Here is a 14,334-nt window from a genome sequence, read left to right on the forward strand (position 1 = left end):
TCTACTTCTAACATGTTTTTGTCTGTGTAATCAACTTTCTTCCTTCTTCATAACGATCATGTCATTTTCTGATTCAAGTTCTTTTTCCTGAAAAAGAAAAACAACTCTATTAGTCGCGTTTTTCTAAATACCATATGTTTAACTGCTAATAACACTTTGTAGCTATGAGACAACGTCCCTCAGTATTTTTGTAACTTGACATACCCGCCTGAGTTCACTAGCAGAAAGCTGAAGTCTCTCCTTCAGCTCATCTCCAACAGTCACATCAAACAGCACAGACCATTTACCCTCTGTGAAGGTAACTGGAACTGAGAGGACGATGCCATCTGGGAGATTGTAGTAGCCTGCAAGTAGCCAAAAACAATCCCATTTCAACACTGGCTAGATCAGACAATTTTAGAGCTAAAAAAAAAAAATTTGAAGTTGAACTTCATCCCAGCCCTGTAAAATGTCTGAGGTCATTTTGTCACACATTGTGCTTGGCTGTGTTTCTACCTGGGCATAGTACACCCAGAGAGAAGATCTTATCTGGACTGCAAGTGCCATTCCAAGCCTTGAGGATGGTTAGGATCCCATTGGCAGCTGACATGGCAGCTGCTTGGCAGGTCTTTGAAGCCACGGCTGCACGCTGACAACGTACCAAGTCTTGTAAGTCTGTCTCCAACCATTTCCTGGAAGGAAGAAGGAGATCATTGGCTTTTTGCTATATCCCAGCACTGGGTGTTTTCAGAGCAGGCAGGTTTCTGGGTTAGATCATATTGTGCAATCAACACTGGCACAGACTGAATTCACAGTGGGGTATGGTTTGGTAGGCAGTAATTTCATGGTAGACATGTGCAAGACTGTGTCATATTATGTTTGTTTAGCCTGCCAAAGTGCAAGTTCGCTGGAGTTAACCAATACAGTGAATGCAGTAAAGTATATATTATATTAATATATATTATATTCATCTCAAGCACTATTGCATATTAATACTTATAATTTTTTTTTTTTTAATTGTTATTGTAACAAACCTGTCATGGAAAATCTTTAGGAGTGACTGGGAAAAGAAAGCTGGTCCTTTGATTGCCCCATCATAGTTGAAAACCTTCGCCCTCTGCAGGTCAATGTAGAAACTACCACTGATGTTTCCCCACACGATGAGATCTGTAATATCTAGAGTAAAGGAAGAGAGGGAAAACATTAGTCTTGCATGAAAGGTGCTGGTGCTAAAATGCAATGGAAGTATGATCTACAGGAGCTACCTGACGCCTTAACTCTCAGCTTCTTTGCCATAATGGCCTTGGCTTCATTCTCCAGTTGAGTTGCCATGGTGACAAATTGGTCGCTGTCAATTGACTGGGCATTGTCTACCAGAAGCGAACATCTCAGGTTGACAAATGAGTCACCAGACACAATCACCTTCACCTCCTTGTTGGCCCTTGTGTCAATCAGTTTTCCGTACTCTCTGTAGTGGTCTGAGACTTCCTTTACTTTCCTCTTCTTCCTCTCCTGCTCACTGTCATTCTCTGCATCACTGTCATCAGACCACCACTCATCCAGTAGGAGGATGACACCTGCTTCTTGAAAGGCTTGATCCAGATCTGTGTGAATGCTCACCTGTGAATAAATATTTAGGTGGCTTTATTTTCCTTCTGATATGATTAAAAAATGAACATTTTCTAAAAGGCCTATACCTGATGGAGTAGAGGGAGTCCCAGGTTCTCCATCTCTATCCTCAGTCCTTGTAATTGCTCCTCACCTCCCTCCAGGTCCAATAGGTGGAGACTGATTGCATCAACATGAGGGAACACTTCAGCAGAGAGCAGATTGGGGATCAGGAGGTGGCAGGTTGGGCTGAGAGCACTGGAAAGGTTACAGGTGATCTCTCAGATGAAAAACATATCCACAAATTTCTAATTTCTTCTTCTTTGATTTTGAGTTTTTCAACTAACCAACTAACCCACCTGCTGATCCATATGTGTAGAGGTTTGAAGAGACTGGCACGGTGCTGCTCCTCCACAATAAGGTTCATTTTGGTCTCCAGATTCTCTGCTGCAACACTCAGCATTATGTCTGTAGGCATGTCTGATGTGATATTGTAGTAGTCCTACACAGCCAGTGATTAAGAGAAACTTTGGCAGGTGTGGAAGTTTGAGCTTGGAAGTGATATCAATTGTGAAAATCTAATCTATGCCTACCTGACAATGCTCAAGGAAGTCACTGAAGCCCCCTAAGAGCATCCCTTTGCCTCCTTGGTCCACCAGCTCCCTCCAAACCAAAGGGGACTTCTTGTGTTTCCAGCCGTTTCTTTTGCAGGTGGCTTCCAGCCATTCCTGTTCAAACAGAGATCACATCGATGCAGTAAATATATACTAATGGTTTAAAAATCAAATAGATCTAAAAAAAAAAAAGAAAGAAAAAAAGAAATATCACCTTCCAGTCATCTGGGAGGATGGAGATCTTATGAGCCCTGAAGTTTGGCAGAGATCGTTTCAGAGCGTCTGCTAAAAGTTCCGCTTTGGCATAAAGAGGGCAGTCTGTTTTACCTGTAGAGGTTGAAACTCTATAAATAAGAAATGTGACATTCATTATACACAGTTAAATAGTAAAAGTTCAAACCTTAAATGAAACTTTACCAGCAAGCACAAATTTTGCCATTCTACCAGGGTAGCGTTGGTTGCTAAGAAACCAGGGATGTTGCACTTATTTGAGTCCGAGTCGGAAACACAACAAAAAATATCAAGCCGTGTCACGAAAATGGTCAAATGTTGGCTTTATTAACAACGAGTAAAATAGTATACTTCAGATGTTTTATATTCACAATAACAATTATTTATTATATTTCTTCTATTTTTAGTTTGACAATGCATGGTGTGCTACGTTGACAGGGGGAACAAATATGGCAGCGCACATAGCAGGAACAAGCGTGTTATGAGAATAGTATCTCACTGGACAGGAATCTCTTTTTACTTTTTTACTGTGATGTAGCTCCATTTCTCATCACTCAATCACTTTCTGGCCAAATGTTACTTGGTGCAGCAAGCGCCATGTGTTACTCCGGGACATTAATTTGTACACTAGAATAATAAGGTAGGTGGCTTCACTTAGCTAACCTTAGCTAATGCAACTAGCCAGATGAAGGAGGCAGTCTGTTGACCTTGTTGACAGCTTCGTAGCAGTACTTTGTAATAAATTATTAAATTGTGTAACTGTTTGCAGTCTGTGCGGCCGAAAATGTTAAGTGGAAAGTCAGATAGTTATTAATGCTAACTGAGTAATAGTTGCTATTGTTTGACTCCAGATGCAAAATTTTCTAAATACGTTGTTGCTATGACGCTAGATACTCGCTACTTGCTTCACACTGCTGAAATAAACTAGGACACTCGAGTGTAATGCTTCCTTTTCCACCCTTTTAGCGGCCTTTAAAGTATTCCATAACAATGTCTGTCTGGGTGACAGAGGAGGTCATGAGGAGGGCCGTGCGCTTCTGCAGGTCTCCATGGACACCGCGCAGTTTCCTGGTGACAACATCAATCCAAGAGACAAATTTCCCCACTCAGATGGTACACGTTTGTGGCACAAAGCAAAGCCAGCCATGCCGGGCTAGGAGTCTTGTCAGTTCAGTGAGGTTTTATTCACAGGATCGTATTCACAGTGAGGATTTGGAAGAGAAGGAGTCTTCTCCACTGGCAGATTCATCACTACCTGCTGGGACTACCTCAGGACTGATACAGAGGACGCAACCTTTCATTGACAAACTGTATCACTGTGGCTCCCCATCTGATGTGTTAGACTTAACCTGTCAATACGCACCCACAGTTCAACAGATCAGCAGCTGCCTGACACACATGTGGTCCACCACTAAGAAGATGACAGATGAGCAGCGGCGCTATGAGCTGCAGCTGATGTTTGAGCATCCTGCATTTGACAGGCTACTGCAAATGGCCATGAAGAGTGTGGGCTACATGCACAGTAAGGATGTGGCTCACTCTCTCCTGAGCATGGTCAATCTGGGCGTGCCTCAAAATAGCCGTGTGATCCAGACTTTGCTCCGAACTTGCCAGGTAGGCGGTCAAATATCGTCAATCAGCAAGCAAAGATGTTTTGTTAATAGTAATATTTTAGGATCTTTGTTTATCCAAATGTGTTTTATTGTCCACTAACAGGAGAAATTGAATCGCTTTGATGAGAAGAGCTTGTCCATCTTGGCCTCCTGTCTGGAACACATGGAGAACAGCCCCAACGTCAGTGCACTTAAGGAGGGCATGAGGTACAGCTTGTCAAATAATTCATATGGCTCATGAAGAAAGATGAGCATAGTGAAGCCTTTCTCCTAATTCAAAACTTACCACTTCTTTCTTGGATTCATTTACATTCTCTATTGTTGTTTCATGTCCTAGGCTGGTAGTTGAGGCCAGCCTTCCAGGGATCAAGAAAGTTATTTCTCTCCAGACCATGATGCGAATGCTGGGGAAGGATGCCCCGCTGAACCTCAAAAGGAAACTGGAGGTCAGTTTATGAGTCTCGATTTCGACCATATTTGGTATTCATATTCCTGTCAATGTGATTCTAACATTATCCAGCTTTATGATTGCCAGCTCTTGTGCAGATATGTCTTTGACTGCTCAACATTCTGGCTACTCTCACCATTGCTCACAGTCTGTCTAATTATTTTATGTTTTTATAGTTTTAGACTGTGATTTATATTTACTCTACTAAACACACTTGGTGAAAGAACAAGTGCTGATCCCTTAGCCATGGTTTATTTTGCTTGATATAAGCTTGCTGATACAATTATTATATATATACTATATTACTATATATACTCAGACTGTTTGTCCCCCCAAGTATCTCAAAAATTGACCTGTATTTTTACCTGTAGCCAAATCTGTTGCATTGTGACACTTGTCTTGCACATGTAATCCTCCAGAGAAAGGCTTTATCAATGACAGATGAGTTCAGCCTTCCTAACTCTCAGTACATGATCTCCACGATGGCCACAATGGGCTTTTACTCCAAACCACTGCTGGACATCTGTAGTAAGAAGATCACAGGTAAAATTTAAAAAATGGTTAAATGAAAGGACTCTGGACTTCTATTTTTAAGTCTTACCAACGTGCTATCACTCTTTCCACATCTGTCCTCTCTGGTAGAAAACCTCGATGAAATCCCCTTCAACAGATTGTTTTTAGTGCTGCAATCGTGTCGGGAGCTGCACTACAGAAACTTAGATCTGCTCACTGGCATTTCAGACTATGTCACGTCCATGCTCGACATATGGACCAACAAACAGGTGCTGCAACAGACAGATATCTTCGAACCCCTTTTTTGTGAAATGTTGAATATGAGGTTCGTCCTCCGCGATATATTTTATAAAAGACTGAAGATAAGTTCTTTCATTGTCTGTAATTGCATAATAAGAGTACAATTTAGTTTTTTCAAGAAAGCTAGATATAGTATATGATATTTGCCTGTCTAATATATTTGCTGGTAAGTTCTTTTTTACCTTCACTCTTGAACTTCCCTTCTTTCTTATCAGGTGCTCCTCTTCCTGTCTGTGTTTGAGAGCCTCATCTTCTGTCCTGCAGCCTTAATGGAGGGATATGCCAAGAAGGTGATCTCCAGGCCAGATGCCCTGACGCTTAAAGACCTCCTCTGTGTCCTGAAGGTGTACTCCTCTCTTAACTACGATCTGCAGCACCACAGACAACAGTAGGTCATTCGTGTGTCTGTCTTTCAGGTTATTTTGTTTATTGCTCACTTTAAGTTATGTGACTATTGCTTGCAAGGTTTGATGTCTGTGTTGGGTTTCATCTTGCTGCTGCAGGTTCCTGGATAGTCTCAGCCAGGTTCTGGACTCCTATCTGCCCAAGATCTCTGGATTCAACCTTTTAAAGGCTGTTTTCTATCTGTGTCTGCTGGGCCACTTCCCCTCTTCATCGCTGGAGCAGCTCCTGCAGAGCAGCACAATGGAGCAGTTTAACAATACACGTAAGACACTGAACACACACACACATACACACGCACAGTTGTCTTTATTCTTTATTTCCTTCGCTCTTGAATTTTTCGATTTCATCCATCTCAACTTCTTCTGTTTCTCCTCAGCGCCAAGATTTCTCCGGAAACAGGAGAGAAGGTTTCAGACGGTGGACTTGTGCCTCCGTCTTGACCGTCCTCCTCTCCCTCGTCCCCTGTCTGTCCCCCCATCTTTCCTGGGAGACCCCACACCCCACAGTCCATCAGCCAACCAGTGGCTCTCGCAGAGCCTGCAGAGCGTGGTGAGGGACCTGGCGGACACAGCGCTGCAGGAAATGGTGATGGTGGAGAACGTCTACCTTATAGGTAAAGAGGATATATAAGATACAGTGAGCACAGTTTCAGCTTGGGTTTATTTATTGGTGTGTTATGTCTTTTACTGTCTTTCTCTTTAATTGCTCAAGTACAAAAAAGCTCCAACCGAACATAGTCAAGCTAATTATTTTGATGATTATACTGAAAAGAGTTGAATGTGTCTGCATTTTTGCTCTGTTACTCAAACTTTGCATTTATTTGCTTTACAAAACGGTGTCAGAAAACAATTTAATCTGGTTGAGAAACCGTGACGCGAGCGAGCAGCTTTGTGTTTTTGACTCTCAGATGGTGTGATAACCAAAGCTCTGCCAAACCAAACCTCTGTGACTGAAGCGGGGAGCAGTGAAGGAGGAGACCTGTCTCCAGCAGAGAGCAGTCAAAGGTAAGATACCAGCATCAGCCTGCAGTTGATAACATCACCAGACACAATCTTTGAGCAAAATCTACAGTGGTATTTTACTTGTAGTTTTTTTTTTTTCCCTCCTAATATAATGTGCTCATGTCATGTTTGGTGACGTCCGATTGCCGTGACAGCAGGTGGAGCGGATGTTGTGGGGGTTTTGTTCTGGCAATGTCGTACTCTGACACATACTGTGATCAGAAATTACAAATATCTGATTCCAAAAACTGGACATGCAACAGACCGCAGACAGCTGGTCTAGACAGTCATATAAAGGGCTCATTAGAACATAAAGTGGTGTTCTAACAGCAGGACAACTTTGTAACTTATATCTATCACCGCAGTGATTACAGCTGCTGTGGAGTTTAAATCCCAGTTCTACTTAATTTAAAGGTTTGACTGAGGGAAATCAAGTACAGCTTTCAATCACTTACTTTGAGTGAGCAGCATGGTTTCAAACAACTTCAGAGTTGGTTAGAAATTCTGTGTTAAAAGAAGAACTTTAAAGTTTGTGCACATGTGTAGTTTTAACGCGCAGAGGTCGTCTTCTTGGTGTCGTTTTATTTTTTACATATTATGTTCCACGCTACACAGGAAGTCTCTCAAGTTGTCTTTTAATTTCATATGCAGAGTCTTTTCATTTATTTTATTTGTATAAACATTACACATAAATGTGACCAGCTGATGTATTGTAATGAAGTTTAACTTAAAGCAAATTTTCACCCACAGTTCTTTTGCAGGTCACAATTGAAACATAAACACATTTACTCATCTCTCTGCTCCACACAGATTATTTTTTAATCTTTTTTGTTAGTTGTTTTGTTTTTAAATCTGTCATCCATTGTTTTAAAAATTACATATACTTCAATTGAGCCCACTGATGCATTTTACCCCTGCAAATTCAACCAAATGGTTCCGATGATATACGATGTACTGACGAATGATCAGAGATAAATGTAAGCAGTGTGTAGTTTGTTGTTTGTATTGCATAAAGCCTGTTCTGGTCTTCTATCATTATGCTTAAAAAATCTAAAACTATAAAACTATATAGAGCTATAATAACCCTTCTGAGTAGAGATCTGTAGTGAAGTATGTGTCGAATGAGTCAGAAATACAAAAGGCTCCAAACACAGGATTATCTCGGTGAAAATGAAGACACCATCTCCTGTCTGTTTGTCAGGTTTCAGTTTTTTGTCCTCCTATGATGTTTTTCTAACCAAACCACTTTCGTCCTGTCATGCCTGTACCTCCATTCAAATTTTGACCTTTTGAAAGCTGACAAACCCTTCTCTTTATCTCCTAGCATTGCAGTAATTTGCGCACCACTCTCTGGTTTCTGCTTTGGTACATCCAATCCCTGCGGCCTCTTAGCGGTCAAGATTCGCCATCTGAAGATCTCGGGATATAACCCTGTCCTGGTGAGACCTCGCACTCAGTGATCACAGTTTGACTTTGGCTCTTCTTTTGTAAGGGTCCAGTAGTTGCTGACACCGTGTTAATATTCCTACATGCAAATGGCTTTTTTTCATATTCTAAAGTTGTTGAATCCTCATATCAGGAAGGAAGTAAGAATTACAGTTTATATAACCACAAACCTGCCTAGTACAACCACAAACCTGCCTTCAGCCACATGTTCCTTTCAGATATGAGTGGTAGCATTTTAGTGTCCAAAATATCAGCTGGAAAATATTGTGTTCCTCTGTGAGAGAAGCTCACTGACGTTAACTAAAACGCTTCCTCCAACATCAAATGATTCTCCAACGACAAATGGAGGCTGTGTGAGCGTTGAGTGCATGAGAGCGAGACTCACATCGTTCCCGATCCTGTTGTCCAGGTAACGGAGAGGGAGCTGCAGGCTGTCTCTGAGGAAAAGAGGACGGAGTTCCTCAGGGGACGGATCTTTCCAGAACGCCACAGACACCCTGAAACGGATCAGCTGCAACCTTGAAGACATGTTTCGAGTTAAATGGACACAATCATCATGAACATGCATTTTTATTGCTTTGGAAACAATTATTAAGAGAGAAATAAATTGAATTAAGTGTATAAAATCAGTGTGGTCCCTGGAAAATTGAGCTTAAAACCACATGAAGGGGTTTTTTTTTGTGATTGCAGTGATCCTCTGAACGTTATTTAGAAGGTCAAGTTGTACTTCTTTTTAGTTGCCAGTTGTAGATTTTTTTTTTTAAACTTGTACAGCAAAAACTGCTTGAATGAATCAAATGAATCAAGAGTTTTAAGATTTAAAAAGCCACTTCCTGATGAAGGCAAACAACTAACATTTAAATTTTTTTTTTTGCTCCAATCACACCTGTATGAGAGTGACTTTTTTTTAGCAATTTTAGAAGAAAACCTGCATTTTTCTTTGGGTGTGCACTCATTTCCCCAGTTTGTAAAAGAATCAGTCCTCACTAGAGAAGTGACTGTGGGGGAAGGAAAAATTCTTTTTTATCATGAAAGACGTTTGTTTTTAATCATCTGTCCCAAAATGGCTTGAGAAGCTAACAGAAGCAATATGTTAATCTTGCTGACACTTGCAGTAGTAGATGAGTAAAACCATGCAGCCAAATGAAACCAATAAAAGCCGCGTGTGCTTTGCAGTAGCTGCACAGAAACTGCAAGGTGAGCAAGGTAAAGGTGGAGTCCCTTTGAAGCAGCTACATCTGCAGACAGAACGACGAGGGAAAAACAGTAGATGGAGGGAGACAGGAAACGGTGCAGATTGTTATTGTTTGAAGCGTTTGCCTCTCCTTGTCGTATATCTGCTTCTCATCAACCTCTGACGATTTCACAGAAATATTCGCCTGCAAACTGGAAAAAGAAGCGTGATGTGATGTCAGTGGTATTTTGATTTTTTTTTTTTTTTTTTTGACACCATGGTTTCTGACAGCTTGTGTTTTTTTTTTGTTTTGTTTTTGTTTTTTCATTTTAAAATAGTGAACCGTTACCCACATGATACTACAAAGATTTACCCTTTGTGGTTGAAATCCCCTCTTTCATACACCACCCTCTGTTTCGACCACAGAGATAGGGGTTCCATCTAGAAAATGTGTGTGTGTAACAGGCAGAGACCGTGATGGAGTGAAACAGGAAGCAAGCAAAACCAGAACTGTCAGAGATGTTTTTTTCTTTTCTTTTTCTTTTTTTTTATTGTTTAATACAACCACAAATGTAAAAGACTCTGCTACTTTTGCTGTGTACACACAAGACAACAACTACATGAACTCACAAAGCCTCACTCACAATAATCTTATGTCCAGAGTGAGCTCCTACAAGGACGTCCCGTCTGTTCACATCTAAATTAGTGGGGGGTGGGGGTTAGCTGTGCAAATGGTCAGCCGATGCATGAGAAATCAGAAGTGTCGTGGTATAGGGTTCTGAACCCCTTTCTTCTTCCTGCGCTCCCTCGGCGCCCTGGGTTTGGTGTTCATGTAATCACTCTGCGAGTCCATCTTCCTCAGCTTGACCTGGGAAGAGACACATGAGGGCGATGGAGCGGCATTATTACGGCATGTCTGTACAGGACTGACGTTCACAGTTGTCATTGAGTTGACGTGCAGGTTATGTGGTTTATTAAAGGCTGACGCTGGCATTTTCTTTTTATTTGCAGGCCAAAAAAATTCAAAAATGCAAGTGATAAATGCAACAATTTTGAATTGAAACAAGTTTGAATAAGTTAAAAATGTTAAAACATCCAGATATATTCTTAAATCCTCCTCCCATATTTGTCTCAACCAAGTAAGAGCCATGTCACAGACAAAAATCATTATACATGCCTCTATTTTACCACCACATATCAACTCTATTCCCCAGCTGTAAAAAGATTCAATTTCTCATTTGTAATTGCACAAAGCTTCAGCTTCTTAAACACGACTATGTGTTTGAGGAATATCTCACCCAGTTGGTAAAGGCGATGATGGTGGCAATGATGCTGTAGATGCTGAGAAGTATAATCACCAGAATCCAAATCCAGGCAAATCGAGGGCTCGGATTCTCATACAGGCTGCTGCTGTTTTGGTTGCTATTGCAAATGTGTCCTGGAAAGAAGCACATTGCATTTAGTATACTTACTATAGATGTGCATTTGGTCTTTCCATTAAAAGCTTGGCACCTCCTAGAAATATTTACCTTCTGCAATTACCTGGATCCTCAAAGTGCTTGGCACTTTTCGAAAGGGTGGAGGTAATGTGATTGTGCTCTCACACCTGTATATTCCATAGCTACTGTCAGTCACTCCAGTGAGAAGGAAGCTGACCGGTTCATGCTGCTCATCCAGTGTTACGCCCTCCCTTTTGATTGTTTGCGAACATTTCAGTGTATTGTTGTCTCTGTTGCATCCACCGGCGGATATCACTTCCTGGTCCTTGAAAAGGTTGAAATTCATCGTGTGAGCGGTCACATTTGGGCACGGCACATGCACGGATACACAGAGAGTTTTCATTTGCTCTGGGGAGAAAAATGTCATCATTAGTCAGGTTGCAAATTTATTCTGATTTCTGATTACACACAGTGAAATATAAGATCTCTGGCTTGTAAAATACTGCCCAATATGACTTCAAAACACACTGAGATGAGACTCTGACATATAAGTTAAAAAAAAACAATACTTTAAGCAAAGACAGTAGCACAGCATTGTGTTTCTTTTTGCAGTAAACCAAGTCAGGATGCATGTGTCTTCGCCTGTAACTAACACCTTTGCAAAGGAAATGTTTTTTTTGTTGTTGGTTTTTTTTTTTACAGTTACATCTCCTGTAGCGATTGATTGATTTGCATTTGATTTAATTCCCTTAACTGAAATTCAGGGTTTGAAACCAGTCACTTCACAGCAACTTCACCCCCACACGGAATTTGTTCAATACACCTCTTAGCACATTTAACCAGCCTCACATTTCACATTTCACCTGAAAAAAAACAAAAAACAACTGAAATTTGCCATGTGAGTGGTATTCTTGACTCAGCCGCTGACTGACTCAGTCAGGTTTGGGTGATGTAGTGCTGGGTGCTGTGCATATTAGTGTTGAAATGAATTTCCTTCTGCACTTTGTTTTAACAGCCGTTATCCTGAAGTTGTATTTGATATTCCTTTGTTGACTCTGGTACTATACTATACTGGTTCCCATTAAAATGTGTCTCAACCTACAAATACTCGGCATTAGGAGGCTATAAAGGTCATCTTAGGTAAACAGTCAATAGGTGAGGATGTATCCTTTAAACTATAGATTCATGTTCTTTAAGCCCCAACTTTCAATATTTTATGTGTGTAAACGTATCCAGTGAGATACCACTGCTGCAGTTTTCCAATACACTCTTTTCCTGCACAGATTAAGGTGTTAACCTCAGTGTTTACAAAGGAAACCAAACAGTCGGTTTGTTAGATAGCAATTGCTCTTCACTATTAAGTTAGTTGCTTAAAATTACTTCATTTTAGAGGTAATTTCTTGCAGATTAGAAGTATTTCTAGAAGCAGTCACTACCTGAATGCTAATCACTATATGAGCATATGAGTGACTTTAAACTGGAATTCATGGTGATGCAGTTGAGCGTATAACCTACCGTTGCAGTTACATGTGCTCTGAGACAGAGCGGTATGAGAGAACTTGCAGCCCAGGAGGATGATGAACATCCAGCAAACACTCATCTTGATCTTTGGCGCCGTGAGTGTGAACTCGCCTCCAGCGCAATAATGTCCCCGAGGCTTTCCCACATCACCTAAAGCTTGAAGCTCCTCCGGCAAACTACACAAAGTGTGTGCTGCAGAGGAACCCGGACCGTTACTCCGATATCATCAACGCCGGTTCCATGCATGCGTTCCTTTCACTGTTATACATCATATCCTCCTTGTGTGTGATTGAAGAACTCCCACGGCGCTGCAGTGACTGAGCCTCACACATCCTCCCTTGGAGGAAAACATCCTGTGACAGAAAACGCCTCCTCTTCTCAAGTTTCCGATCTCTCCTGGAGTTTATGACCTTTTGATAAGTGTTAGTACAGTAAGACAGTGGTCATGTCTTCATTTAGACCACAAGGTCATTGTTTGACCGCTCCAGCCCCGGTTCATTTTTTCTTTGTTTTGGGCCTGTTTCTGTAATTTTATGCAGAATCTAAACTACTGCTCAGCTGTAATACTATTTGTAAAGTAAATGTGTACACTACAACATTACTGAATCATTGTGAATGAATGTGAATATGCGTTTGTGATTTATTTTTTTTTTATACTACTCACACAGTTTTGGCATAAAGTGCTTAGTATTTTGGAAGCTGTTGCATATTTGATTGAATGTGTTGCATCATCACTGTGTGGTTGTGAAGGGAGACAAAGACTAAGAGAAGGAGGCAGATAAAAACTTTGTGGTAACTACACAAATGTGCCTTATCCAGAATTAAAAAAAAAAAAAAAGAAGAGAAAGAAAATTTGCATGAAAGCACAGAAGTTGGTCATAATGTGTGTTTTTCTGCTCTGTAGCTGTACGTGGTCAAGCAGCATGAGGAGATGAGTGACCAAAAGTGCAATGACCCAGTGTACCATGTGGCGAAGTTTACTGAACACAATGAGATCTGCCAAACAGATACCCAACCGGTTTGAACTGACATTTGTGTCACTATCTGACTGGAACGCAGAAAGTCAGTCCGGGAGAGAGGTGAAAAAGAAACTATCACAGTTATGGCACTTACTAAAAAAAGAAAACCCACAGTGATTGTGCTGTGAAGCGATACCAGCTATTAGAGAGGGTTCCTCCCACCCACAGGGTAGTAAAATCTTCAATCTTCACCACTTTTGATCATTTTAAAAAGTCCATAGCTGTATCTACACAGCAGGCTTGAGGGGAAGGTGCAATAGGTTTTTTAGTCCACTAGATGGCAACAAAACATTTTATTTTGATCAGCCTGTTGGTAACAGTTTTTGACTGGCTAAGAGTTAATGTTAATTGCAGCAATGTGTTCCACTTTTCTTCAGTGCCTCCTCTTTTTTTTATACAGGGTTTAGAGCAGGGATTAGAGGCCTTAAAAAGATGTGTACTATGTGTGGCAACACATGGTGACAGATTCATTGTGAAGTGGGGTGGGGGGGTTTAATGCTTTGCCAAAAATGTTGTCTGTAATTTTAACTCTGAAAATGGATGAGGGGTGGGTGGGTGGGTGGGTGGGATTGACGGGCTAGTATAGTAATGCCATGTGTCCATATGGATAACGCGCAATAATCTCCTAATCTGGAACATGTCCCTTTTGTCTGGTGGTGGTGACTTTGGGTGAGCATCAGCAGGAACCCACCCTGTGTGGCTTAATGCGGCTCCTTATCTCATTTTACAGCATGTTTCCTGAAACAAACAAACGTTTATAGTTTTATTATTATCACTATTACCCTATTATTACTATTATTACTGTTAGTTAGTTAGCACATGATGACTTTGCATTCAAGCGGCAGGAAGAAGAGATGAGAGTGAGTATGTAATTATAGTTTTCATCAATTAATCAGCAGAAAATTGCTCTAAAATGTGTCAATTGGGAACTGGGGTTACAGCGCAATCCATCTCTTTCCCAGTCACATCTGCTTCATCGCCAGGTCATTCCTTTTCTCCGTGATCAGCCCTGATATAAGATAT

General features: G+C 41.0%; 3 protein-coding genes across 3 annotated transcripts; 1 reads left to right on the forward strand and 2 right to left on the reverse strand.

Annotated features, from left to right (window-relative positions):
• Position 1: 1 nt before the first annotated feature.
• mdh1b (malate dehydrogenase 1B) lies at positions 2–2,640 on the reverse strand. Its single transcript, XM_022768374.1, has 10 exons — positions 2,619–2,640; positions 2,416–2,528; positions 2,181–2,315; positions 1,947–2,089; positions 1,677–1,845; positions 1,245–1,599; positions 1,014–1,155; positions 496–671; positions 205–344; positions 2–87 (listed from the first exon to the last, which is right to left on the reverse strand). Exons 1-10 carry the CDS (start codon positions 2,638–2,640, stop codon positions 31–33), a joined length of 1,452 nt encoding a protein of 483 aa, XP_022624095.1. The 3' UTR covers positions 2–30.
• A 254-nt stretch (positions 2,641–2,894) lies between these two features.
• fastkd2 (FAST kinase domains 2) lies at positions 2,895–8,957 on the forward strand. Its single transcript, XM_022768383.1, has 12 exons — positions 2,895–3,072; positions 3,399–4,046; positions 4,149–4,252; positions 4,383–4,491; positions 4,913–5,036; positions 5,136–5,275; positions 5,522–5,694; positions 5,810–5,973; positions 6,088–6,324; positions 6,619–6,715; positions 8,037–8,151; positions 8,568–8,957. Exons 2-12 carry the CDS (start codon positions 3,423–3,425, stop codon positions 8,679–8,681), a joined length of 2,001 nt encoding a protein of 666 aa, XP_022624104.1. The 5' UTR covers positions 2,895–3,072; positions 3,399–3,422; the 3' UTR covers positions 8,682–8,957.
• Positions 8,958–9,663: 706 nt separating this feature from the next.
• LOC111238728 lies at positions 9,664–12,610 on the reverse strand. The gene is made up of 4 exons (XM_022768384.1): positions 12,287–12,610; positions 10,862–11,179; positions 10,631–10,770; positions 9,664–10,200 (listed from the first exon to the last, which is right to left on the reverse strand). The coding sequence occupies exons 1-4, from the start codon at positions 12,369–12,371 to the stop codon at positions 10,087–10,089; spliced, it is 657 nt and encodes a 218-aa protein (XP_022624105.1). The 5' UTR covers positions 12,372–12,610; the 3' UTR covers positions 9,664–10,086.
• Between the last annotated feature and the right edge of the window lie 1,724 nt (positions 12,611–14,334).

Source organism: Seriola dumerili, unplaced genomic scaffold (assembly GCF_002260705.1).
Source record: "Seriola dumerili isolate Sdu_G_001 unplaced genomic scaffold, Sdu_1.0 BDQW01001556.1, whole genome shotgun sequence".
Classification (NCBI taxonomy): Eukaryota; Metazoa; Chordata; class Actinopteri; order Carangiformes; family Carangidae; genus Seriola; species Seriola dumerili.

Excerpts from the sequence above, each read along its gene's own strand:
- mdh1b (XM_022768374.1), bottom strand. The coding sequence starts at position 2,640 with ATGGCAAAATTTGTGCTTGCTG. Across the intron at positions 2,090-2,180 it reads ACTTCCTTGAGCATTGTCAG|GACTACTACAATATCACATC; the intron begins GTAGGCATAGAT and ends CTGGCTGTGTAG. Across the intron at positions 1,156-1,244 it reads GCTGAGAGTTAAGGCGTCAG|ATATTACAGATCTCATCGTG; the intron begins GTAGCTCCTGTA and ends CCTTTACTCTAG.
- fastkd2 (XM_022768383.1), top strand. The coding sequence starts at position 3,423 with ATGTCTGTCTGGGTGACAGAGGAGGTCATGAGGAGGGCCGTGCGCTTC. Across the intron at positions 5,037-5,135 it reads CTGTAGTAAGAAGATCACAG|AAAACCTCGATGAAATCCCC; the intron begins GTAAAATTTAAA and ends CCTCTCTGGTAG. Across the intron at positions 8,152-8,567 it reads CGGGATATAACCCTGTCCTG|GTAACGGAGAGGGAGCTGCA; the intron begins GTGAGACCTCGC and ends CCTGTTGTCCAG.
- LOC111238728 (XM_022768384.1), bottom strand. The coding sequence starts at position 12,371 with ATGAGTGTTTGCTGGATGTTCATCATCCTCCTGGGCTGCAAGTTCTCT. Across the intron at positions 11,180-12,286 it reads GAGCACATGTAACTGCAACG|AGCAAATGAAAACTCTCTGT; the intron begins GTAGGTTATACG and ends TTTTCTCCCCAG. Across the intron at positions 10,771-10,861 it reads GATCCAGGTAATTGCAGAAG|GACACATTTGCAATAGCAAC; the intron begins GTAAATATTTCT and ends GCTTCTTTCCAG.